Here is a 27,752-nt window from a genome sequence, read left to right on the forward strand (position 1 = left end):
CTGACTGTGTTGGACTCCGGAGCGTCACCCCGACCTGACGCACTCTTGTACCAGAGCGCAGCTGTCACCATTACTTCATGCGCATTGGCCCGAGACCGAGAGAGGCAGAGGCAAAGCAAAGGCAAACAACTGGAGAGAGAGAGAGAGAGAGAGAGGGAGAGTTGGACCCTCTGCTCCATCGATCCGCAGAGGCGCACAGTGGAGACTCTACCGGACGTTTGGCTACAATTCTGAGCTTTCGGTTTTTTTCAGGGGGAATGCCAAAAGTAGATTCGCTGCTTGGACCATGCAACTGGGAAATTTGGTAGGTAAGACCGTGACAGTTGTGTCTCTGTTGTGTTTTATTCCCTCCTGTCTCTCGTGTCGCTTCGTTTTTAGCGTTCATTTTGGTGTTTCCCAGCTCTCCCCCCCCTCCTCCTCCTCCTCCTCCCTTCCTCTCTGCGCTCTTGCAGAATAGATGTATCGACCTGTGAGCGAGAGAAAACTGCACTTTGACTCGCATCAACACGAGCCACGAAATGTGGAAGCTTTACCTTCTTAAGAGAGAGAGAGAGAGAGAGAGAGAGAGAGGGAGAGAGAGAGAGAGGAGATTACATAAGTCTGTATGAATTATAGAGCAGGAGTGACGGGGGACGAGATGAGGTGTGATGATGATGATGATGATTCACAGCTCATTGTCAACAGTCACACAGGTTTGTTTACCTGGGGGAGGTAGAGGTAAACAAAAGGTTAATGGTCACACTGTCAGCATCATCATCATCATCATCATCATCGATAACTGGAGGGTTATTTGAACACCTGTCTGTCATTTCTGATGAATAAGATCAGATGTTTACTGTCCTCATCATCAAAGAGTCTCAGTGATTTAGCTCCAACCTTAAAGGAGCAGTTCACCCAAAGATGATCATCCAGTCATCCTCTGCTCAGCCTCGTGCTGATGGACAGTCGGGTGAACATTTCTGGAGCTTCACATCAAAACAGCGTTGCAGGATTCTTCGAAACATCTGAAGCAGCTGGAGACTTAAAAAAAATGGCTCCATACAGCTCGACCAGCGTAATCCAAGTCTCCAGACCGCTTCAGATCCCAAACTGATTTTCTAAAAAGACAGTCTCGACACTTTTATTTTAGCAGCTACAGTGAAGATTTAAGCTTTAATAAAGGGTGTAAATGACGTCTTTTCAAATTAATTTGGGATCTCGGGGACTTGGATTACACCAGTTTGGGTTTTTGTTCAGTGTTTTTCCTACATTTTTAAAGCTGCTTCAGTTGTTAAGGAGAATGTCTGCAACACAGAAGCTCCAGAAATGTTTTGTGGACGATGAAACTTCAACTGACTCTTTGAGATAATGACTGAATTTTCATTTTTGGGTGAAGTGTTCCTTTAAAGTTGGAGACAGGCAGGCAGACTGAAGCTTTCTATCATATAGATATTATTAGGACATTTATCTAATTGTCAGACAGGCGCTCTCAGCTGCTGTCCTCCATATAATCCTACAGCTGATTGTGATGATGATGCTGAAAGTGTAACCACGACATTTTAGGGTGAACTTATCCTTTAATACTGCAGTATACATGCAGCGCTCTGGCCAAAATCATGTAAAAGTGAAATATTCAAGTGAGAATGTTGCTCACTGAGATGTTCAGAGCGCTCTCTCCTCTCTGGTTTGAGCCAGTATCAGAAATTTCATGTGTAAATATGCAAAAAGGTGTTTTTTCATTCCAAAAATTCACCAATTTGCAGGACAGGAATGTGAAAATTATTTTCTGGAATCAAAGAGGATAATTTAGTACAGTAACTACTGTCAACAGCAACTAAAAAAATCTATCTTTCTTCATGTTTTAAGCGACAAAATGTTTTTATAAATCAGGCTGGAGGAGCTGCCAGAGTGGAGATTTAACAGTTAACGAACTGTTAATTAGTAGTTCCTGAATAACTCTGATTAAAGGACTGTAGCAGATGATGAGTCTTCTCCTCCATCATGATTGTTTCTGAAGCGTAAACAATAGTGAAGTAATCATGATGTAATGAAGAAACTACTCAGTATGATGTGTGAGAACAAGAAGAGTAACTAATGATTAACTGTGAGTTACAAACTGGTAACGACTCATTCATTTCTAATTACTTAATCAGGAACGACTCATGAAGAACGTGGCTGTTATTATCACAGATTCTCACAGACGAGGAGATACTTAAAATACTACTGCAGTATTTTTAGTCTATATCATGATACAGTACATCATTTATAGCTTGATGTTTTGAAATCTCCTCAAGACAACTTAATGGGTGCAAAGACGGGAAACAACGATGTTTGAAATAATCATAAAGTGAGCAAAAGCTTCACCTTTTCTGTTCAAGTCAACGTGTAACAAACTCCGACACGACAGGACTCAGTGAGCTCACCTGCAGACTCAACGCTGCAGATCATCTGTGTTTTCTGTTCGATCGCGTCCTTAAATGTGAAGAAAGGTTCAGCTTCAGTGGTCGGATCTGAAGATGTTACTCTGTGAGGCTGGAGGTGTTTTATTACTGACTGAATTTGATTATTTTCCATGTTTGAAGCCACTTCCTCCCCCCATTACTGATCTGATACCTAGAAGATTTTATTCTGACAATAACGTGACGTTGACCTCAGAAGCTTTTCTTCCTGATCTTTGCGTACAGGTTAGTTTCACAGTTGAGCTCCACCGGTTTGTTTCTGTGAAGCAGTTTAGACCTCGGCCCACTGAACATAAACCGGCTCTGTGCAGCACATTGTGTGAGAACTGAACCTTTATCTGCAGTAGGCTATAAAAGAGACGGACACACTCAGGTCTTCCTGGCTGCCCGTTGACCTCTGACCCCACTGGTGAGATGTGAACATGAATGTGTCTCAGAGGAGGAGAAGACGAACTCCTAGTTAGGGCAACACGGTGGCACAGAGACCATCTTCACAGGCTCTATTCTGGTCGGACTGAAGCTGTCCTCGCCTCAGAGCTGCTGCTGAGCCTGACCTTTGACCTGCAGGAGATTTCCCCTTAAATGGAGTCGATAAACATGTTAATAAATCTTTTAATGTATGTTTTTGTCTGCGTCCTCCTGCAGGTAGTGGTTGTGTTCTGTCTGTGGAGTACTGACGTCAGCAGAGCTTATGTTTTTCAAGCCAGTCGACCAGACGGAGGAGACAACCCGCCGCCTCACACTAAAGGTGAGACGAGAGGGATTTTCTGTTATTTTTGTTGGTGCTGACCCGAATGCTTGGAAGCTTCTATTGTTGCCGTGGTAACTAACATCCAAACCCACTTTAGAGAAAGCGAAAAAGTGGAGCATTTTCTTCTGTGCGCACGAATGCTTTCTGCAAACTGTCACCCAGGCCGTGCTGTAGATATTGTTCCAGTCGCTGGTTTGAATGTATTTCAGTGTGGAATTAAAACTCATTGTGCTATAATCTGCAGAGACTTCGAACCATCACAGCGACATTTAGATGTTTTTATTTAATTATGTCATCATCACACGTGAGCAGGGACCATTTTGGTGCATTCATCAATGCTCTGACGTCTCAGGATTGAGAGTATCTGGCAGAAAACCACCACAAACCAAACCGAAGTGGACAAAAACCACTTGTTTGTTTCATGTGTTAAATCAGCCACTTGACTCACTGTGTCATCGTGCGTTAAAGTGAACTCTGAATGAACCGTCGTTTACACTTGTGAGTTTTGTCTAACCGTGGCTCTCTCCTCCTCCAGTCGTCTCAGAGTGGGTCAGCTCAGCGGGCTCCTGCAAGGGGAGGTGCTTCGAGCTGGAGGAGGCCAAACCTCCAGGATGCAGGTGTGACAATCTGTGTAAAACCTACTACAGCTGCTGCTCCGACTTCGACGAGCACTGCCTGAAAACAGGTCAGTCTGACGGGTTTACCCTTGCCAAAATATGACTATTCTGCAAAGAGCTGCGTTTTCTGTCCTTAAAAATGTCTTAAGTGGATCAGCCAAGGGACTGTTTTCATGCTCATTAACACATTTTGTACACGTATTGATGCTGCCACTCTTAATATATCAGTAACAGTAAGCAGTCGTGGAGTTATATATCTATTATTGAATTTATTTGGAGTCGTACACAGCAGTAGTAGCTCCAACACCTCGAGGGCTAACTCTACAACGTGATAAGTGCTTTCTGCTGGAACACAGATGTCTAAGAGGCAAAATGCTGATTTCCATCTGATGCTAATTTAGATCTTGGCCCGGGTGGAGAGAACACAGTCGCAGCTTCAGCTTGAAAACATTAAGCAAAGAACGCTGGGACAGTTTCCAAAGTCTGACGAGTGTAGCTCATGAACGCTGCCACCGTGAGCTACTGCAGAGGATTATTTTACAAGGTCGGCTAATTTGTGACAGACTGTAGGTGCCTGCCCCAGCTCAAGTTATTAATCCCTGGAGGTTTTCGTGTTGTCGCCAGCCTCATTAACGGGTTTTTTACTGAATTAAACCGATATATTCTCCTGTGTGTTGTCAGATGGAGGCTTCGAGTGCACTCAGGATCGCTGTGGGAAGGAGAGGAACGATGACCACGCCTGCCACTGCTCAGAGGACTGTCTGGAGAGAGGAGACTGCTGCTCCAACTACAAGTCACTCTGCAAAGGTGCTTATCCTAACACATTTACTCTTCACTACAGAACAATGAGACATAGAGAATGAACGGGCGTGGAGTTAGGTAACGACTCTGTGCTGCTGTTTCCATGTCAGGTGAGACTTCATGGGTGCAAGGAGACTGTGAGGAGATCAAGAGTGCTGAATGTCCTGCAGGGTGAGTCTGAACCTGACGTCCAACTCAACAACAATCCAACATACGAGCGTGTTACTAATACAAAACATGCTGTGGTTTACGTGCTTTGCACGGCTGGAAACGAGATATTATTAGAAATATCCAGTGGTGTCACGCTTACAAATGTTGAAACACAGCCTTTCCTTGCACCAACCCTCCCCTCCACCTCCTGACACGTATTTTGACGTTGATATGGTTCATTTGACGTGAACGTATCTGGTTTGCAGAAATGTAAAATGGAGGACGATCTCCAGCTGATCAAATCTCCTTTTATGATTTACATTTCCTTCGTTCCAGAGAAAAGTTAAAGAACTTTTAACGTTTTGTTTTTACATCCCGCAGCTTCATCCGTCCTCCTCTCATCATGCTGTCTGTCGACGGCTTCAGAGCCTCCTACCTGAAGAAGGGCAAGACCGTCATCCCCAACATACATAAACTCAGTACGTCTTCTTTACCTTCTCTTCTTTAAGTCCAGATTTGTGTTGTGACATCTAATGCAGGTTTTGATCTTTGTGTCTAAAATATAAGTTTAATGGTGACTTGTTAACATCTGTTTGCTCTCAGGAACGTGTGGTACGTCAGCTCCTTACATGCGACCAGTCTACCCGACAAAGACCTTCCCAAATTTATACACACTAGCCACAGTAAGTGAGCTGGCCGATGTCGCAATGACTGTTTTATATCTTGTAGAGCTAAAAGAAACAGTGAAGCAGGGCTGTTTATATGTTTTACACCTGACATGGAAGAAATAACCGGAGTGATGTTGCTCTCTCCCTGCAGGGTCTGTACCCAGAGTCCCATGGGATTGTGGGTAACACCATGCACGACCCGGTGTTCAACGCCACCTTCAGCCTGCGGACCAGAGAGAAGCTGAACCATCGCTGGTGGGGCGGACAGCCGGTGAGTGAACACAGTCCAGTTTCACTTCCTGGAGACCAGCTGAGAAACTTTTTATGAAGAGCTTCACTCTTCAAAATGCTATTATTTGACATCTTTCTCTGAATCACATGGGAAGACTGATGAGATTTTATGCTCAGTGGCATTGTGGGTAATGTAGGCGTCAGGTTTTGAAAAGGAAGAAGAACGTGTTGAATAAAACAGGTGACGTCTCTGATTGTGCTGCATCGATATGTTCATAGTGAGTCCAACAACGCGACTCAGTGGACTCCTTTCACAACCTGCACAGCCTACATTACCCACAATGCAACTTTGTCACTGAGTGACATCACTGGAGGCATTTTTTTCAGATTACACTTGATTTCAGGTTGTATACAACTTCACAAATGCTTGAATGTTCAGTGCAAAACAGTTTATTGACTTATTGTAACTGAGAAAAAAAAGGTTTACTGCAACAGTATGATCTCAGGAGCAAAGGTGAAGCATTGCATCGTGGGATTTTGTGTGCTAACGTCTACTTCTGGTGACGTTCCTTCTTTCCTGTGTTTCAGATCTGGGTCACATCAGAGGAACAAGGAGTGAAAGCAGGCACTTTCTTCTGGCCTTGGTACTTAAGTTAGTACTGGAATATTTCTCATTAGCTTCAGACACTGAACGCAGCGCCGCACCGGTAACTCATGATACCTGTGAGACGGAGCAGAGATCATGAAGGCAAACAGCGTGGGTCATTGTGTGTTTATGTTGCCAGGAGTTTGGGTTAACTTCACTTTGTGTGTTTCTGAAACAGACGTAGAGCGCTGAGAGACACCCGCACACTAAACTTCAGGTCATGTTTACACTGACGAGGGCAACTTGGACAAATGTTCCAGTTTTCAGTCCACTGAAGCGTTTTCAGGCTGTTTTGTGAAATCTGAAACAACACGTAGAAAACTTGTACACATCTAATCAAAATCTACATTATGGCTTATTGTTGTTAAGAATTAATTCCCCTTTTTCATTAGTTGATATTACAATGCCATCACTGGAGTAAAGCTGCTTGAAGTCTTTATTTCAGTTTAACTGACGGCACGGACGGATTAGTTTCAGCAAACATCTGCACGTCCATGACATAATGATCACGAGGGGAAGAGAGGCCGAGCGCTCGTCACATCCTGAGACTGACTGACAATGGCCTCACACACACACACACACACACACACACACACACACACACACACACAGAAGACAATAGCTCGACACACTCGGTCACAACAGCGGCCATTGAAGACTCACAGCGGCTGAAGCTCCGACCTGTCGAAGCACTGAGCATAAAAAATACTTAAATAGAGACACAATATCTTCATACACTGATGTGTTGATGCTGATCGGCTACTGTCGACATGTTGCACACACACACACACGGTTACAGACGGATCAGCTTTATGTTCTCAGGTGGTTCTTTGTACCCAGAAATGAATTATTTGTGTCGTGTAGTTCACTTTTATTCCTCCTTCTGAAATCATCCGTCACCATGTTTTGTTTCCAGGGTGATTCCTCTGGAGAGGAGGATCCTGACCATCCTGCGCTGGCTGCACCTGCCTGACGACGAGAGGTAAATCTTTCTTTTCTCTCAGTGTTTTGAGTTAAATACAGTGTTTTGTGACTGGGGTCTGGTGGCCGTTGAGCTCTCTGATGATGCAGGAAAAGCAGGTGAAAGATCGACATGTTATACACAACACCAGGCTGCTGGAGCTAAGATGAATGCGGTTCTCTCTTCTCAAAACTCTCCACCAAAGCAATACACATCTATCATATGAGTTTCTCTTATAGAGGTTGTGCAGGTTCACCTTCCTCCTCCTCCTCTTCTTGCTCTCACTCCCCCTCCATGTTCTCCTCTGCTGCTTCATCTCTTCCCTGAAGCAGTCGAGGTCACCTGAGGCCTCGTTTATCCTCTGACAGGTGACGTCAGTCAAGTTTACAAGTTTGAACAACTTCTACTGAAACACACGTGCTCACTTTCCAGATGTCATTTCACTTTTTATACGTTGCTGAGTTCTTATTCTCCGCTGGACTGAAACTTGTCAGACTCATGTGAAGGTCTAAGTGACGGCTGAGTGCTGCGCTGTATGTCTCGATGCATAAACAAGTCGTGGTCTTCTGCAGCTTTAACTGAAATGATGTACAACCTCTGTTACATGTCGACAATCTCAGAGATTATTGTCACCCTTGCATGGGCTTGTAGGAAGTTCTGTGTGTTTTATATTTAGCCGGTGAGTTGGTTGAGTGTGTCTCGAGGACTTGAAGATAAAAGCTGTTTTTAGTGTCGAGCAGCAGCCGGGTCAGTGAAGGGGTCACGAGCTGATGAGTGTTTTTACAGAGCAGCTAGCTGGGAAGGTTTTTTAATGTTCCTCGGTTCTCTGTGGGTCGAAGTGAGACGCTCTCTGCCAGAAACAACAAACTCAGCTGAGGGTTTCATCATCATGGTGACCTCAAAATGCTCCCACGCCTGACTGATTAGAGGAGACACGACAGGGAACAACTACATGTTTCATGCAGTGGTCAGTTTAGAGATTTTGGCCTATTTTGCTGGTTCGTCTTCTTTCAGAGAAGAGGAGAGAAAATGTCCAAAACAACATTTAGGTGTTTTATTTATTATTATTAGGTATTTTTGTTCAGATGTCTTCTCTGGACATTCAGCAAATCAGAGCATATTTAATCACACACCCTCATAAAACATCGGAAAACTTCAGCTGTACTTTCTCCGTCTTCGTTATAAATCATGATTACGTGTCGTCTCTCTTCAGGCCGTACGTCTACGCCGTCCACTCAGAGCAGCCCGACACCTTCGGACATCGGCTGGGACCGCTCAGCAGTGAGGTGAGTGTGAAGACGTGCTTCATCACATCAGTCAATCGTTATGTTCCTAATGTTTCTTATTCCTGTGTGTGCAGCTGGATAACCCTCTGAGGGAGATCGATAACATCATCGGTCAGCTGATGAACGGTCTGAAGCAGATGAACCTGCATCGCTGCGTCAACGTCATCATCGTAGGAGACCACGGTACGACCGCCATGTTCTCTGTAACACTTTGTGTTGGTTATATCTCTGGCAGCTTCATGTGGGTTCAGTTGGCCCGATTGATGAAGAAGTTTCTGCGCTGAACTCCACTCAGACGTTAAAAACGTAGAATACATCCAAATCTTGACGCATTAAAAACACACCGTGGCTGTCCTCTGTGTCTCTCAGGTATGGAGGAGGCTCACTGTGATCGGACCGAGTTTCTCAGCAGCTACCCGCTCAACATAGACGAGATCACGCTGATCCCCGGCTCGCTGGGCAGAATACGACCCCGCGACCCCAAATCCACCACATGTAAGACGAGACTGACAGCAAGCCTGATGATTTAAAAAGATCAGACGGGTTTTCATTTTGATTTTATATTTTCTTTCACAGACGACCCAAAAGTCGTGGTGGCAAACCTCACTGTGAGTACGACAGAACCACAACCGGATCATTTTTTTCATTTCTCCAACTGTCCCGTGTGTGTGTGAGGTCAGATCAGGTGATTCACCTTTAAACCTCCTTGTTGCAGTGTAAAATGCCGACTCAGCACTTCAAGCCGTACCTGAAGCAGCATTTACCCAAGAGGCTTCACTACGCCAACAACCGCAGGATCGAGGACGTCCACCTGCTGATGGAGAGGAAGTGGCACATCGCCAGGTAACAGCCACGACCTCGTAGATGCACCGGACACAGAACGACACTTTCTCCACCTCAGTGTCCGATCACGTCCGAGTTTAATCTCCATTGCAACATGCTGTCATATTCTGGAGTTGTTTTTATATTTTTTAATAAATTAAGGATGCTGAAACATTTGATTGTTTTCAGTTGTTTACATTTCTTTTGTGTTTGCTTCAGGAAAATGCCGGAGAAACTGAGGACTCGCTGTGGTTTCTTTGGTGACCACGGCTTTGACAACAAGATAACCAGCATGAGGGTAGCGTAGGCTTCATTTTAATGCAGGTTTAACGCTGATATAGAAGAGAATATATATATTTAATGTGTGCTTTTCTTTTTTCTCCTCATGCAGACCATATTCATGGGTCACGGACCGAGCTTCAAGTTTAAGAAAAGAGTGCCAGAATTTGAAAATATAGAATTATACAACGTCATGTGTGGTGAGAACATTATGATCTGTCTGTAATGCTTTGACGTAGTTTAAAGAGACTAAAAAAGGCTAAAAAATATGTTTCTCTTTCCAGAAATCATGACTCGATTAGCTGATGATGATATCTTCATGTGTTAACAGAGATCTAAACCTTTTCTTTACAGCAACATAACAAACTGAACCTGGTCAATGCATTCCTGACTGTTTCTCCTCCTGTCTCAGACCTGTTGGGCTTGAAGCCGGCCCCGAACAACGGGACACACGGCAGCTTGAACGCCATGCTCAAAGAGCCGCCGCACCACCCGAGCATGCCAGAGGAAGTGACGTCACCGTCACTGGCGTCTGACTCCGACGCCGCTCTGACCCACGACCTGGGCTGCAGCTGCGATGACGAGGTCAGAGGAGGACGGTGGCGCCGCACGCAACAAAAACCTGAGCTGAGTAGACGGTATTCATCCATCAGAATGTGTTTCTGTGTTACAGAACAAAGTGGAGGAGATCATCGAAGCCTTCACTCCTGCACCAGACGGGATCTACGCTTACAGTACGTGTCTCCAAACACTGATCAGATGTTTGTCGGGACAGCTGAGGAAGTGTCGTCCAAATGTTTCCACTCTAAAAGCTGCAGCAGCAGTTTTAGTAACAACACGAGTAAATGTGAAAGTGTAAAGCTTTTGGATGGTTTTTGGCCTCTTTGTTGAAACGTTATCCTCTCTCAGGTTTGGTGTTACTGGGACTTAACTGACATGTGTGTGTGTGTGTGTGTGTGTGTGTGTGTGCAGACAATACACACCTCCCGTTTGGTCGTCCAGCCGTGATGTTTGACACTCAGTACAGTTTGCTTCATCATGTGGAGTTCATCAGCGGCTACAGCAAAGAGCTCGCCATGCCTCTGTGGACAGCATACACACTGCCACGACAGGTACGCACACACACACACACACACACACACACACACACACACACACACACACACACACACACACACACACACACTCACACACACAGACACACTCACACACACCCCTAGTCTACCATCAGTGGACTATCATGCTACAATGACCAAGTGTGGACCTATGTTTTTTTATGAGTAGTGCCTACGTTGGTATTTTGCTTCTTCTGATGTAATTTCATGGAGAATCTTCTAATCTTCAATATGCTCACACACTTTTATCATAACTACAAAATACACAATGATAAAACTACTATTTCTCTCAAATCTCTCTCTGACATCTACCGACCTGCCTCTCTGCCTCACTCGTTTTCACCACGTTTTGCAGCTTGTGTCACGGACGTCACGATGTCATTGCACACCTTCAGCGTCATTAAGCGGAAGATGAACGTCTTTGCTTCCTGCTGCGAAAAACAACAACTGCTCTAGCTATTATGGTTTCTATGTTAGATCGATCGTTAGGTGGCCGCCCCCGGGAGCTCTGTTTTCAAAGGGTGAAACATTTATGATGACGTATTATTTGTTTTCAGGGTTTTAATTTTTAACAACAATGTTTTTCACCTCAGATGTTCTTTGAATGCGCATGTGTTCCTCATTCACACTGGCTAAAAAACACTCACATCCTCTGACATCTGGTTTTTGTCTGCGATGAAACGGATGCAATCAGTGTCACTCACTACACCCTGCGTGTGATGTCTGCAGTAGTCGCGGGTGTTTAAACGGCTGTGGTGGAAAAATTAAACATGTGCTACGACGCTCGTTGAAGTTCAGGCCGCGGGGACGGAAATAGTTTCCATCCGTCTCCATCAAGCAGCAGTCAAACATCGGTTGCGGATGAGTTTATCATCGCCGGTCTCCAGCTGCTTTTTGTTTGTTTTTCTGTTACCGCTTTCAAAACAGAACAGTTTGTGTATCCCCCCCCCCCCGACCGCATCCAGCTCCCGACTCTCTCATGTCGTTAAACTGCATGTCAGGTTGTAAAACTGTGATGCAGGCCGACGTTAACGACGGAGCGGTCGCGTGTTAGAACATGACGGAGCTGCACAAACACGCAAACACAAACACAAACATGTCCGATAACACCGGCGAACACAGACCGTGTGTCTGAACACACGTGTGCCACGGGAGCAGGCTGCAGGTTTACGAGGTGCAGCTGCTCACACGTCGGACACGTAACTACACGCCATCATCAGTGAATACCTGCACATAAACACACACACGACATGGAAACAGGAGCACCGACTTGTTTTTGTCTGCTTCAGAACGATACACTGCTCTCTTTGTTTGTGTGTTTCATTCCTTCTCCTTCACCACATCAGCTCAGGTTTATTTACGATGCATTTTATCCGACATGACGTGAAAGCCAAAATATATCAAACTCGTTTTGTCTCTCAGGAGGACTTGACCCCTGTTCCAGATGTTTCGCCCGGTGTTCAGTGTATCCGAGTCGACTCCAGAGTCTCAGCTGATCACAGTCAGAGCTGCACCACCTACAGCCAGAACAACCAGCTCACCTACGGCTTCCTGTTCCCCCCAGGTACACCTGCAGGACGCCAGGAGAGCGGTGTTTATACTCCAACATTTAACACGATCCTTTCTCGACACATAAACTCAGTGAATAATACGAGTTTCTGTCAATCCTGTGGTTTTACTGACAGAGCTGGCGTCGTCTTCAGAGTCCAGATACGACGCTTCGCTCATCACCAACATCGTCCCCATGTACCCGGCCTTCAAGAGTGAGTCACACATATGTGTTTCATGCTGATGTCAAATGTAGGTTGTCAAATTTAGTTGTCAAAAGATGCATTATACAATAAAACTGTAAAAATGAAAGCATCAGGGTGGGAAATGAATGATACAGTAAGAAATAACTGTGTTTGCAACTGAGTGTGTTGCATCCATCTGTGAAGCTGATCTGCATCAGCAGAGACATACCGACAGTAAAACTTATTGTTTCACATTTGCCGAATAGACAAGAGGGGACAGATGATAAAGAATTTGTCACAGACAAAGTTCACAAAGATTATAAAGTTCCTCGAACTCAAAAACTCACAAAAGTCTGTGATTTCTTAAGGGAGTCTGGGGCTGATTTGCCACCACCTGAAATGACTCATGTGCAGGTCCGTGTGTGGAGGGCAGAGATCAACATACAGTACAATATAATCCAGAAGTTTTACTGGGAGATAAAGGCAGCGACAGTTCAGACGAATTCAGTGAAATGTGGTTATTCGTGGTGCCGGTACCTCAGGGAGTGTCTGTAACAAGCCTGCAGCCGACGTGAACATCAAGTCACCGCTGACATCTGAATTGAAGGAGAAAGTCTTTTCTCCTGCAGGACTTTTGTCTCATCTTTTAAGTTATTTCTGCCTCATTCAGCTGTCTGTGATCATCAGATGTATGTGTCCCTTCTCTCTTCCTGTACACCACCCGTGTCACATGAGACAAAGGACAGATTGGTGGTGATGTCAGGTCTGAGCGAGGACGGCCTGATACCCATTGTTAGTGTGGAGGAGAGAGGACTTATCAGGACAGAACACACTCTCTCCTCTCTCTCTCTGAACCGCTGTGTCATGCAGATACACAGAAGTCATCATTGTCGTCAGCTCTGTGAACACAGTGTGTGTCCGGAGATGTTATTCCACTTTAATTTATGAAGGCTGGTAAATGGACAGGTGACATCAGGACCAGGTTGTGGTGACAGTATTGAGCTGAACATCTGATGCAGAACAAGCTTCAGTTGCCACAGACTCTCTTTTTAAAAGGACCTAAAATATCCTCTGACGTGTAATGACGATAATTAAGACATGTTTTATCTTCCAACACATTTTATGATGATTAACGTCTCCGGTAAAATCTGGTTTGATCATTTGATCAGGTGTTATCTGCTTTAAAAGAAAGCAAATAATGAATTAATTTATAAATTGTATGGAATGAATCACTTGACTATTGATGTGCAGTAAACACGCAGATCTTTTAAAGGCAAGCTGTTAAATATGATTAAACTCAAAACTGTCAGGGGAATTCTTAGTGGAGGAAGCATTTTCATTATTTTCCCCTCGAGATTACTTTCAGAGCGAGCTACTAATTGTTTCAGAACGTGAAGAGAGACACGTTAATCTGTGATCAGGTTAATCAGTGAAAACTCAGTAAATCTGCTCCAGAATCAGAAGTTCAGTCTTGAGGTAATTGTTCTTTGAGCGTTTTCTTTTCATGCTATTTGAAGACGGATGTAGCTCCACGGAGGACAACAACGTTTTATGATCCCTGGGCTTTCTGCAGCTTCTCACAGTCAGTGCCAAATAATGGATGTGTTCATTTTTATGCCTTCATGCCAGCTACAGCAGTGCCCGCAGGCGTCATGTTTTTTGGGTCGTCGGTCGGTCCATTCGTCCGGGTCTCGTAAACATGACATCTCAAGAATGTCTGGAGAGAGTTTCTTCAAATTTGGCACAAACTATTTCTTGGACTCGAGGATGATTTGTTAAGATTTGAGTAGTCGAAGGTCACAGTGACCTCACAAACACATGTCAGTGATGACATTTTATATCCAAACAGTCTACGGGTCATCTTCACTGTGACATCATAATATTCTGCAGAAACTGTTCTGGTCATTAGTCAAAGCCACAACTCAGGAACTTGACCTGTGGCACACAACTGCAATCCAGTAGTCTTAGTTTCCATTCTGGTTCGTTTGTTTTCACTTTGAACAAATTAATTTAATGGTCAGTGAAAGTAAAATGTGATGTTTCACTGTATCAACATCTGTCTGAGATCTGATCACAATGTGAGTCAGTCAGGCTCCAGATGTGTTGCAGCTGCATCCCAGCAGACTCTTTTCACAGCAGACATTTTGACTTGTTGTGGAAGCAGAAAAAGGCACAGGTGTGACCAGTAGTGTTAATGATGGCTTCATTCACCGAGGCTGTGTCCAAATTCAGGGGCTGCAGCCCTCGACGGGCGCATTTGAAGGCCAATTACGTCACAACGCCGTGCGAAGGCTGTCCAAATTCAAAGGCTCCTTCAAACGCAGCCCACAAATGCAGCCTGCCCTTCCCTCTTTTTGGAGGATGCACCGCTACTATCCTTCGCGGCCTCACATATCCCAAGATCCTTTGTGCACCGCTGCTCAGTCCCGAAACAGAAGAGGAAGCAAGAGAAAATGGCGACATCAAGTGGCGCAGACATGACATTCAAATTTAAGTAATGTGTTTATACTCGGTTTTTAGTCATTTGAACATCCAACGCCAGATATGTTAAACTTCAAGGGACTATAAAACCTCCAGATGTTAACTTTCAGTTAAAATATGTGACGCTGGTGATGCTGTGTTAAATATAGTTGATATTCACTAATGGGTTAATGTTTATTTTGTAATGTTGATAATTCAATTTAGATTTGACACATTTTACACACACAAATAAATATACACGTTTGATAGATTTGAACCAAAACAGACTTTAATGCATGAACACCTGGTGACGCAACCAGGAAACACTCCGAAGGCTAAACCGTCCCATTTAACAACGGTGGACGCGGCCTTCAAGGTCTCTGCGAAGGACCCGGCCTCCGTGGGCCGCAAAGGCCGCGTCCTTGAAGGCTGCAGCCCCTGAATGTGGACACGGCCACAGTGTCAGTGAGTGAACATGTGCAGCATCAGAGCTCAGCTAAAGTTCCTTTCAAGTCAACATGTCTGTCCAAGTCAATATTTATCTGAAAGTCAATATTTGTATAGTTGTATCTAACCCTGGTTTTTGTCTGCAGGGATTTGGAGTTACCTGCAGGGGACGCTGCTGAGGCGTTACGCCGAGGAATACAACGGCATCAACGTCCTCGCTGGGCCCATCTTTGACCTCAACTACGACGGCCTCCGAGACACCACAGAGAAGATTAAAGAGTAAGAAGGAGCGTCATGGTGGTTAACACCGTGGAAGTGACAGAATCTGACCTGAACCAGCAGGCTGAGTCGTCCTCGAGCGGCCTAAGAGTTTGTATTAAATCCTGCTGTTGTTTTAGGACGAACGGGGAGGAGTGAAGTTTTTAAAACACTAAAAGAAGAGTAAAGACAAGTGTTGAAAGAGGAACTGTAGCTCAAGAATAAATGGTTCCACATGAGCGTCTGACCTCCGTCCTCTGTCCAGGCTCACGGCCGACGACGCCCAGCCTGTCCCGACCCACTTCTACACGGTGGTGACGAGCTGCCAGGAACAGAACCAGACGGTGGAGGAGTGTGACGGGGCTCTCAGGGTCTTCTCCTTCCTGCTGCAACACAGAGCGGACAACAGTGAGGCCTGCAATGTGAGTACAAAGTGTCTCCAGCAGGGGGCAGCGCCGTCTCAACTGTCAGCCATCACCCAAGACCAGAGACAGTACTGTGACATTCACTGAAGTACTACTCTAAAGTTTGATTCTTTACTTGTTACTCGTACTTCAGTTGCATCTTCATACTTCCACTCCACTACACTTTGGCAGCACATACTGTACTTATACTCCATTACATCTATTCAATAACTTTAGTTACTTGCTACTTTGCATAATTTATGCAGCAAATTTTTTAATTAATTTATTTAATCAGCAATCAGAAAAAAAAGAGAATCTAGATGATCAAAGAAATGCTGAAAATCAAATCTTGTAATCGTAAAAACATGTATAATTCATACGAGTGACTTTTATTTTGCCACAATATTTTTACTTAAGCTTGTAAGTACGACTTTTGGGTACTTTTTACTACACTGCTAGTACAAATTCAAGGTACTTATACTCTTCTTGAGTATTTCCATTTTGTGACACTTTCAGGGGCAAATATTGAACTTTTTATAGCACCACATACAAAACATATACAAGCTCATGATGAATTTTACATTTCAAAATCATCAAATGTGAGTCAGTTAGTCAGTTGATCTGAAAATGAATCAGCAAATGTTTCAATAAGAAAACAAAAGTTTATCTTGAGCCAAGCTCAGCATGGAAATGAAAAGAAGAAACTGCACTAACATGACAGTAACTCTGGAAGAGACCCACTTTATCTGCAGATAATAAATGTTTTTTCAGAACGCGGTCTGTGGATTTTGTCCCACTTTAGGCGTTTCTTAATATCCGGGATGAACAGGAGGGATGATTCCTGCAAGAAAACCCTGTTTCACAGTTCATACGAGCGCCTGACTGTTACTAACACAGTCATGTTGTGTGCAACAACACCAAACATCATGTGGTTTGAGTTTCTTAGATGTGGGAATTTGAGGCACGCCTGTTGGTTGGACAAAATAACACGTCTGAAGACGATTGGCACGGTCATAGGACTTTCTTTGGACCGTTTATTCTTCGGTTTGATTTTTGAGCATGTTTTGGAGTTACAGACAATAATTTCTGTCAAGTTTATGCAATGATGGACCCAAACACAAGACACGCACAGAAGCAGGCAGGTTAAGGAATAAAGAGTGTGCTTTAATGCTGGTAACCAACGTTTAAGTAACAAAAAGGCAGGCAAAGAAAAAAAAAAAAACAAAGTTATACAAAAACTAAAGACAAGGCAGGAACACACAATGACCGGAGAACAGGCACAAGAGCACAGGAGACATGTGGACTAAAAACAGACAAACCAAAAAAGAGTGAGGGAACAAAACAGGCTTAAATAAAAGCTGAACTAACGAGAGGAGGTGGAGAGACACTGGGGAGAGGGCGGTGCCAACGAGGCTGATGGGAGACAGGTGTGGGCGGAGCGCAGGTGAGCAGGAAAGGACCTGTCCAACTATGCAAAATTCAGTTTAAAGTATTCGATCCAAATACTACAAATGAAACTGAAATGTAATTCATAATAAGCTTTTCTGTGATATTCATGTTTCAGCCTGCTACAGTCACACTCATGCAGATGTCATCCATCATTACACAATACGATTAATCAGCTGCTGAATAATTGTTTTGTGATGAGACGTTGAGGTAAACTTAAATCTGTGCTACTGTATTTTAACATAATGGTGGCACCTGGAGAGATTTGAGTTGGTAACATGTAATATTGAGTACTTTTTTACTTGAAGTACATTTTTCTAATAATACTTGTAGGTACTATTCAATCCTTTTCACTCAGGTAAAGGATGTGAGCGGTCTCTGCGGCATTAAACTCTGACCTCTGATGAAATGTGGAGTTTTCCCAGCTCCACGCCTCGTCACCATCATAATAAAACCAGGTTACGGTCATGTTTTCTGTCCTCGCGGTGAGACGGTGATTCACCTCGTTGGTCATTTTGACCAGTTTATTTTGGATGTGACTTTGACTTGACTTTCCCAAGACTTTGGACCAAATCTCCTGACGTCTGGTGGAAACTAAGATATAACTTAAAGTTCAAGATGATTTGTGGACTTTTTTCGAAACACCCATTAACCAGTCAACTTGTATTTTGTTTTTATTCATTATGTCAGCAGGATGTGGGAAACACAGTCGTTGAATCTCAATTTTTCGGGGAAGGACCACCAGAACCCTGCTTTAGTTTTGAAATCTGTTGGGAAGTACGGTTCACACAGGCCCCCCAAGACCTGTAAACACAGTTCAATGTGCTTCCTTTTAACGGCCACCGACCGAAATGCCTCTGGATAGATCGACAACCAATCAATGCAACAAAGTGTGCCACGTAATGATGACCAACACACGGGAGTCGGGAAAGTTTTCGGTCAGTGTTCAAGCAGTAAAAACATGCGGCCTGGCTGCTAAACCTGCTATAAAACCTGCTGCATATTACAGAAGTGGTTCTGGTCGGTCCATCACAGGAGGACAGAGGAAAATCTGACTGAACGGAAGGTTTCTGCTGCAACGGGGCGTTAAAATAAACATCTACTGTTTATAACTAAAAAGTGAGAGGCAGACTCTCAGCAGGGAGAGAGCGAGAGAGAGGGAGCGTAAAAATATGGACAGAAGTTCTGACTTGATATAAAAACCTTCAAACAATGAGGCTGTTTATCGCTGATATTTACAGGCTTGTGATCGGATCTCACTTCGGTCTACATGCATATAAACACGTCGCACATCGCTCGGACAAACAGACAAAGTTTTTAAGACAAAGAGAGAAACAACTTCATGTAGAACATTTGCCGAATTTACGAGCAGGCCCAAATAATTACGAATTTGTCATGAGGAGCGTTTCACAAAGCTTATAAAGTTCCTCGTCACTCAACAACTGATATAATTGAGTGATTTTATAAGGCAGTCTGGGGAATTTCTCTCCCTTTTCATCTCCTTGCTGTCGCTGACTGTGCAGGCTGCTTTGACCTGCAGCATGTTTGTCTTGAAGTCTGCCGTCTGCTGTTGTGCAAAACGTTCTCAAACTGTTGTTAATAACTATTAAATATAAGTTTTCCTTGTTATCCCAATGCTTTTATTCACTGCAATACATCAAGGAGCCACCAGGTGGAATAGTCGCTTCAGTGCAGCTTTACATAAGAAGAGCTCAAATATAAAAGCATACGAGTAAAACAAACAGAAATGTATTTAATACCAATAAGTATACCAGAAAAGAGAACAAAAACAGTATCACCACACATTAAAATCAAAACGCACTCAGTTCAACTCACCTGACCTCTTACCTGCTAGATGTGAAGGATTTATTGTTTCAGACCTTCATCACTGCATGAATCAACAACATCTTTAATCTGGAAGCGAGTGTTGATCGGACAATATCAAACACAGGTTTATTTTTTTTAAGTTTCTATTTCTCTCCCATGTGATCGTAAGATGCAAAACTCATCTCGGTCCAAACAGGATATATACAGACGTGTTATCAAAGCAGGTCATCAGTCTGCCATTACTGCTGTTTCATTAGCTACCAGGTCGTCTCTAACTTTTCTTGGACGCTTGGAATCGACCTTGTAGAAACGTTGATGGTTCACAGACGTCTATTTTGGCTCCGAGAGGAAAAAAAACCCCAGAGGCCCTGTTCTGCTGCCGCTGCCGGGCCGTAAAACACTCAGTGTTTACGCTGCCCTGCAGTTATGTACACAGTGTAGATTAAACTCTGTCTATTTTTAAGTGGTGAGCCGTTACATGGAGCAGACAGATGAACCTAAACAGCCACCGTACCTGTTGCGCTCCGCTGCTCTGACTCTGTTGGGTCGTCCGTGTGGACTCTTAGCTTGTTGTTTCTGTCTGCACGATATCGGTTCATCCCACTTTCTTCTTTTTGCCTGTTTCTGATTGGTTGACATAGATAATCACCTGAAAGGTTTCAGCATCTTGGAAATCCTCACACTTCATTTTATTTAGGTTACAGCCAAATGTCTGTGGCCTGAGGAACTCTACTTCCAGGTTATCCGTACCTTGTTTTTATACCTATTTAAGATTCGATATTTTGATTTTTCAGTCAAATCAGACCGCTGAAGGTCGCACCATGCAGACTATAAACATGCTGTCACCCCTGTTTAACCCTGTGTGATGTCCCTACTGTACCAGTGCAATCTTTGGAAGGCTAAAATTAGGAGTTACGTCCTCGTTGTCAGGTTTAATCACAAGGATTTGGTCTTCATGACAACATAATTATGTATGTGACAACATGTGATTATGTGTATGAAATTAAGGGGAACTCCCCCTCTACCGCCCCTGGCTTTATTTCACAACATCGTTTTTAGCTTCCCTATTTTGGACTGAAAATACCTCTCAGTCACTACAGTTCCTTCAATCCAAGAATAGGAAACTTTTCATGACATGTTAGTGTCACTATGTTGTGACAACACTGTGCTTATGTTCTGGATAAGTTGAGGCACATAAATCACTTGGTACAGGTGAGAAAAAGTTCACGTTGTGGTTTAAAATATTGATTTTATAAGCCAGCTCATAAACACGTCATCTGAACACGATGTCAGTATGACATGCATGAAACAGGCTGCTGTTTGCAGAACGTACCGTGCCAATATTTTATTCTGGTGACTGGGCTGAAGGAAAATAAATCCCCAAATACTCACACAATGAGTCTCGAATGGGTGTTGACTGGCACATTTTCAGTATTTTCTTTGCCAAAAAGAGAAAGTAGAATGAGATTGGTGGTCTGGTGGTCTGGTGGTCTGATTTCACTTACTAAGACTGGAACCAGGAAATCCCCTCAGAAAACAGTGCTGGGAAGTGATTCATGTTAAACTGACTGCAAAAGAGGCTACCTTGGATGCACTCTCACTGAAACACCCTCTGAGTCAGACTGAAGGAGGTGGTCATATTGATAAGATTGATCAGAACACAGATTAAGGACCGCATCAATCATCATGACGACCCCCCTGCTCCGCGCAGGCACTGCTTTTAGCCTTTATCTCTGTAGAGCTAATAGGCTGTGTGTGTGTGATGAACTGCACACTGCTGGACTGGACACCCAGGTGTTGTTTGAGTCCTACTACAGAAAAACCACTCACTCCTTTTTAAATATAAACCCTTTGCAGGACTGTTAGAGTCGCTGTTTATGGAAAACTGAGTGACTCTTCTGAACGAGTCCAGTCTGCTTTGTCATCTTGACCTCAGCAGTATGGAGGCCAGCGCCGCTCAAACCAAACCCCACGCTGAGAGCGAACTCTGTCTCTTATCTTTGTCAGATTCGTGTGGTGATGCGTGTCTGACCAACTGTTATTGTTCAGTTTGATTCATTTTAAACACATTTGTCACCACTTTGTTAAGGTTGGGGGAATGATCCCTCATGTATAAGCGCACAGTCGGATACTTTATATGCCCAAAGATGGAGGGATTGTGCTGGACGATGGCTGCAGTAGTCTGTGTTAAATGATTCACCCTCCTTAGAAATATTCTGGGGAAGAACTCACTCATAGCAGTGAGACTTACTGTATTATTGACCCTTATCAAGAGTCTCAGCGCTGCGTTATTTTGGATCAAACACACCAGCTCCTGCGGCCTCTCCTCGGTGTCCTGCTGCTCCTGCCGGGAGCCGCTCTTCAGTGTATGAGTGTCTCTGGGCTCGTTAGACAGAGCAGACAGGCCGTGCTTTTTAAAAAAAACTCTACATTAGCCTCCATCACTTTTAAAGCCTGGAAGCAGCGGCAAAGTTATTTTGGCTCTCAACCAAAATTCAGATTTGTTCTGGGCAGAGATGTGGCTTTTAAATATGTATATGATCATATTTACTATATATCAAAGTATTTACTTTAAACACAGCCAGGCTAACTTCAGTTACCCCAAGCTTCTAGTTTCTACGCTAAGCTATGCTAAGCTAAGCTAAACTATGCTAATAGCCTCCTCATCGGTGTTATCGATCATCTCATCTCACGCTCTGATTCAAAGTGAGTGAAAGTTAAATCTTATTGTCCTGAAAAAGAAAGAAAAACAGAAGTGTGAAGTTGAAACTCAAAGGTTTTCCCTGTGCAAAACTAGGAAAGTACCAGTATTGTTTGCAGTATCTGGGACATCAGCTGACTCCAGCTGACTGCTCACATCACTGGCTTGAGTTTGTGGAGGGAATCCCGTTTCTCTAGTAAACATCACTGCAGCAGGTAGAGGCATGTAGCATGTAAACACAGGGCCTCATCATGACTCCCTGTGGTACTATATTTTATCACAAACAAAGATCTCCCACTGACAAACCTAATCTGCATGTGTCACGGGGATTTAATGTTGCTCTGTCATTAGCATCTGAGTAACATATGTGAGAGACATAGCAAGTTTCCTAAACTGCAGCTGGATGCAGAGGAGGCTCCTTACTGAGGTGTCTGCTACCTGCTGTGTCGGCTATTCAGGGGAACTTCTTGAACATTTAGTCGGCATTGGTTGCAGGTTTAAGGTTTATTATTTTTTGAACAATAGCTTTTTACTGTTTAAACTTTAACTAGCTCATTTAACAAGATGTCATTGTCGATTGTCTGAAGTTTAAGGTCATCGAGTTCAGAGTGGGAGCAGTTGTGTCTGCCTCGATTCAGATTAAATCTGAAGAACCTGTGAAAAACTACACAGGTTAGTTCTTATGAACAATGTGTGAACCGGTGCAGCAGAGCAGATCCATCATCTGCAGATTAGTCATAGAAACACAACACAATCACTATAGACGGGCCTAAAAAAACAGGGACAATGTCAGGGATTTCCCGGTCTGGTTAGATTTGGGCACAATAAAAATGAGGGGCTAGGATCAGGAGACATTCATGTTTTGTCTTAAAAATAATTGGTTTTGTCGCCACAAACACGGCAGGAAAATGTGACATCTGAAAAATATGCACTGGTTTCGTGCTGTTAAATGAAATGTAGTCTTGAACAGTCGTCTCTGGCTTGGCAGCCTTCTTGCATAGCTGCAATGAAAGAACAATCAGGTCCTGCTTTGCTACTTGTCTCAGCTTGTAAGACGCTGAATGATCGCTGAAGCTAAACAACTGCAGTACATTTACCTGACAGCTGTAGTTTCAGTTTTACCTGCATAAAACAACTATATGATGCATTGCATGAAGTTGAATCAACCTTTTTAGCTGTAACACCTTAAAAGTCTAAAAAATAAAGTCGCACAGCAGAACTTCTTTATTCTTTCCTGAGATCAAATGTATTTATTCAGCTCAAGGTCATAAGTTCATTTTGGTGATTTTTACGAGACTAAACATGCGTCATGTGTCAGAGCCATGGAGAGCATCAGGAGGGGGAGAGACGGAGAAACTTTATAAATTATTTTTCTTACTCACACCATGAACAACAACAACTGAATAGTACGCAGATAATGTGTGGGAGGGCTGGACTGTGTCTGCTGGTGAGGTGGTGCTGTGAGCGTGGGAGCGTTCAGTACAAGGCGCTACAAGTTTATTCTTGTCAGGTAACACTATCAATGACGCAACGCAATCTGACAAGAAATCCCCACACAGTAGTTACACAGAGGCACATTTCACAATACAAAATCAGCACACAGCCAACACATGTCAACAGTTTTTGATTTTGTGTAGCGAGTCTGTTCAAGCTGAACGTTATGCAGTAACTTGAAATAAAACCGTCCGGATACGTTGTTAAAAAAACTGAAATGTTTGCAAAAGCACAAAATATCTGATGAATTAAAAATCAAAACGTGTAAAAGAAACAAAAGCAGCAAATATTCAGTACATTCAGGAAGTCAGCTGACCTTGTTTTTTTGGGCACGTAACGTTGCTGAACCTAGACCTGACCAACCGAATCAACCCCAGATCATAACGCTGCCCCCACAGGCTTGTATGGTAGGCACTAGGCATGATGGGTAATCACTTCATCCGCCTCCAGTCCAGTCTCCGAGTCCAGTCTTTATGCTCCACAGCGAACTGAAGCCGATCAGCATCACTGACTGTGGTTTTCTTAAGGCTGCACAGCGGTTTAGTCCTAATCCTGTGAGTCCTCTTCACATTGTGCGTGTGGAAATGCTCTTACTTTCACTACTAAACATATCCGTGAGCTCTACTGTTGATCTTTTACTGTTTGATTTCACCAAACGTTCCCTCCAGGCTTTTAATAATGCAGATCTTAATCCAGTTGTAGTAGTTTCAGCATCTCCTTAGTTGTTTTCTTTGCTTGATGCAGGCCAATAATGTGTCCCTGCTGAAACAGAGTAACATCTTTTCCAGGACCTCAGGAAATGTCTTCAGACATGGTTGTTTAAGAAATAAGAAGCTCCTCACTGCATCAGTTAGGGGTTAAATAACTTGTTGCCAGCTGAATCACATCAATCACTGCAGTAATTATCCAATGGGAGGCTCTTACCTATGTGCTTACTTAAATCCAGGTTGTGTACTCACATTTTAAAACACGTCTCCAGCTACTTCAGTTTCAAATGGATTTTAAAAGGCGTTATTTACACCCTCAGCAAGTGGCTGAGCTCATGCAGTGACTTCAGGCTAACTTAGCAGCTACACTGAAGGACTTTACTGAAACACTGTTTTCCTGTGAAGCTCCAGAAATATTTTGTGGATGATTTTCCATCAGCATGAGAGATAATGACGGGTGAACTGTTCCTTTAATGTCTTCATGAAGTGATCACAAATGGTCTCAGAGAGTCTTTGAAACTTTTAGTCCAACCAACGGTCCAAAACCCAAATATATGTTATATAAAATGTTGTAAAAATGAATGAGAGCAGCAAATATTTATATTTGAGTCGATGGAATCAGATAATTTTTTGGGTAATTTGGCTTAAAAATGATTTATATAGTAAATCGTCTGTCAACATGTCTGCAGATTATCTTCTGACTCATCTCTGAATGAATATAGATGGTTGAACCCATCTATATTCATTCGTCTCACTTCTCATTCCTACATTGCACAAAGCAGATGAGTATTAGTCATTGAATTATTGCCTCACATCTCATTATCTGACCTCCAGGCTGTTCCACCAGCAGACAGACAGTTCTGAAGAAGTGTTATGGTGAGGAACTAGAAAGGGAAGCAGCTTTAAGTTGCTTTGCTCTTTCACGAGGAAGTGAAAGTCCGAGAGGCCACATTTATTCTGAGGTCTGTGAACTCACATCACATTCTTCCCTAAATCAGCTAAATTGCTGACGGTTCCTCTGAACTGACCTGTACATTTAAGTTGTGTCTGGGAAGTTAATGTGCTCTTCCAGCTGCGCTCTGCCAGGAAGCTGTGGGGTCCATTTCACAGTCAAGTGGTTTTCCTGCCAACCTGAAAACACTTAATGTGGTCTGTTAGAAGTCGAGGAACATTAATGTAAGATCCTGTTTTTCAGGGTCACAGAACATTTTCAAGTGCCGGACCTTAAATCTACGCATTTCCTCAACATTTTAATGGACGTGTTTAGTCTCACAGAGCAGCTCTCCACCCAGACGCACTCACACATCTCCTGATGACAAACCAATAAACAAAGGCAAACGGCATTAAAGAGAAATCCCCGACTGTCTTTTGGTGTTTATCGGAGGGCTTTCCTAAAAAAAATGACGGGTTCAGTCACACGTAATGAAACACAAACAGTTTTGACAGTTTTGCATTTTTGTTGAATACTTGCACTGAACTTTCACTTCACCGTGAGTCACACATTAAATGCAGCTCAGCATTATTTTGCTGGAGTGTCAGTGTAATACACTTTTATGACTCAACTGTTTGCCTTCAGAGTTAACAAAATGTCAGCGCGTGTGTGAGGAGGTCATTATCTTATCAAATGTGTGGGATTAAATATTAAAATGCCACAACTGATGGGAGACACTGCAGATGAACAGGGTAAAACCTCCCCAGTTGATGACCTTCAAGAAGACTATTATTTTTCAACCCCTGCTTATGCTCTGCCTGGGTTGGTTAGGGTTGGGAAAACATCATGGTTTGCCTTAAAATACCTACATGGAGAGTGAACTTCCAGTGAAAAATAGCTGGTTATGATTGCCACACCAACAGATGGGAAAGTCATCAGGTCTCCTTGAGAACCACCTGGTTTTGATGCCAAAAAATGGCTGAAATCTCTCCAGGTGTCCTTAAAAATATTTAGTGGTGTGACTCCATCCCGTCCACCTCCTCCTACAAACTTTAATTCCCTTGCTCTTGTTTCACACCCTGGACAGCTACAGTAGATCATTGAGCGCACACAACAAATAATATGAAACAGATGCACTATTAAACGTTGTCAACCAGTGAAAAACATCTGACAGTGATGACACTGACAGTAGTTATGAGCTAGAGGGAGATAGATCTGCAGAAGGAGGCGAGGAGTCATAACGTTTGTTAAACACATTACACAGACCTCCTTAAGGACGGCATTATAAACCTCGCTGCCTTCACTTGCAGCTGTGCGCAGCTGGACATCCTGCAGGACGCAGACATAAAGTCATAAACGCTGCAAAAAACTAAAAGCACAAACTGAACCAAAGGCTCCCAGCAAATCAAAACAGAGCTGTTCCTTGTGTGTCTCATCCAAAGAAAACACCATCACAGAGGAATCTCCACTCTGTGTAGGTGTGTGTGGGCATGTGACCGCTTTTGGAGACAAGTGCAGCAGCCTTGAGCTGTTTTAATTAGAAACTGTATGAGTTCACGGTGGCCCGCTAACATGATGCAACAGGACGTGTGTGTACGCGTGTGTGGGTGCTGAATAGCATGTTTTGGAAAAACACTTGTGTTTGTTATCTGACCTTTAAAGTTTTTGTATGATGCTACTGTACCCTCATGCAGTCATAGGTCACAGCGACAAAAGAAAGTCAACTTTCTGCAACATCGGATGATAAACAACCCCCCAAAAACAATCAAAGCATAAATGTCACAGACGTTTCCTGTCACACAGAGACATAAATATGTATATGATAATATTTACTATATAGAAAAGTCAGTTCACTGAAGTGTTTGGGAATCCTTCTCAAATTAAACTATGACGTTGTCTCATGGGGCTGTAAGAGCGTCACACCCTTTTGCTTCACTGTTCATTCTTATTTCATGATCTTGTTGACCATCTATTTAAATGATGTAATGGAATTTTACTGCACCAGGTCCAGCACCAGCCTTCGGACCTCCTTTTGGCCTGGAAAGAGCCGACGGTCTTCAATTACGTGCTCATCCTTGGTGGAACACTTTGTGATATCTGATGGAGTGTGTTTGTGTGTTGGTGTGTGTGTGTTTCTTCATGCTGAACTTAAGGCCCAGTTGTTTGTGTTTTTTACTGAACCATCTCTCACGCAACACCTCGGTTACTCAAGACCAACTTTGTTATCATGGAAAATACTTTTAAAGTTGTCGGTGGGTGGTAAGGTGCTCTCAGTAGCGTGACCGGTTATTTTCATTGCCGAGCCAACTGAGCTGGGCGAATAGGATAACAGATTGTGGAAAACATCTGATTACACCTGTGGCTTGTGGGCATCCTCACGTCAGTGCAACACAGATATTTAAGTTGTATCAGATTTTTCCACTCGCAGACTTAAACCGCTTTGTTCTTCTGTCCCTTTGTATGTTCTTATCTTCTAAATGGAGGATTCAAGCTGACCTTGTGGTACTGTATACGTGTTAAAGATGTTATCTGAAAACGCCTGAAGAAAACGCGCTGTAAAATGACCAAAATGATAATAT

General features: G+C 43.4%; 1 protein-coding gene across 1 annotated transcript in view; it reads left to right on the top strand.

Annotated features, from left to right (window-relative positions):
- Positions 1-27,752, top strand: part of enpp2l (ectonucleotide pyrophosphatase/phosphodiesterase 2-like) — a 32,266-nt gene continuing 4,514 nt past the window's right edge. Inside the window, exons 1-24 of the mRNA XM_084379556.1 lie at positions 1-304; positions 3,084-3,186; positions 3,725-3,874; positions 4,488-4,613; positions 4,718-4,778; positions 5,139-5,236; positions 5,361-5,440; positions 5,577-5,696; positions 6,245-6,300; positions 7,219-7,284; positions 8,477-8,549; positions 8,624-8,732; positions 8,919-9,044; positions 9,126-9,157; positions 9,265-9,392; positions 9,591-9,669; positions 9,763-9,850; positions 10,063-10,235; positions 10,324-10,384; positions 10,623-10,762; positions 12,188-12,329; positions 12,451-12,528; positions 15,552-15,684; positions 15,929-16,085. Of these exons, the coding sequence (XP_084235682.1) occupies positions 287-304; positions 3,084-3,186; positions 3,725-3,874; positions 4,488-4,613; positions 4,718-4,778; positions 5,139-5,236; positions 5,361-5,440; positions 5,577-5,696; positions 6,245-6,300; positions 7,219-7,284; positions 8,477-8,549; positions 8,624-8,732; positions 8,919-9,044; positions 9,126-9,157; positions 9,265-9,392; positions 9,591-9,669; positions 9,763-9,850; positions 10,063-10,235; positions 10,324-10,384; positions 10,623-10,762; positions 12,188-12,329; positions 12,451-12,528; positions 15,552-15,684; positions 15,929-16,085 (2,397 nt within the window). The 5' untranslated portion in view covers positions 1-286. The remainder of the gene's footprint in view (positions 305-3,083; positions 3,187-3,724; positions 3,875-4,487; positions 4,614-4,717; positions 4,779-5,138; positions 5,237-5,360; positions 5,441-5,576; positions 5,697-6,244; positions 6,301-7,218; positions 7,285-8,476; positions 8,550-8,623; positions 8,733-8,918; positions 9,045-9,125; positions 9,158-9,264; positions 9,393-9,590; positions 9,670-9,762; positions 9,851-10,062; positions 10,236-10,323; positions 10,385-10,622; positions 10,763-12,187; positions 12,330-12,450; positions 12,529-15,551; positions 15,685-15,928; positions 16,086-27,752) is intronic.

The sequence above is a fragment of the Pagrus pagrus genome (genome assembly GCF_965226575.1).
Source record: "Pagrus pagrus genome assembly, chromosome: 17".
In the NCBI taxonomy this organism is placed as follows: domain Eukaryota; kingdom Metazoa; phylum Chordata; class Actinopteri; order Spariformes; family Sparidae; genus Pagrus; species Pagrus pagrus.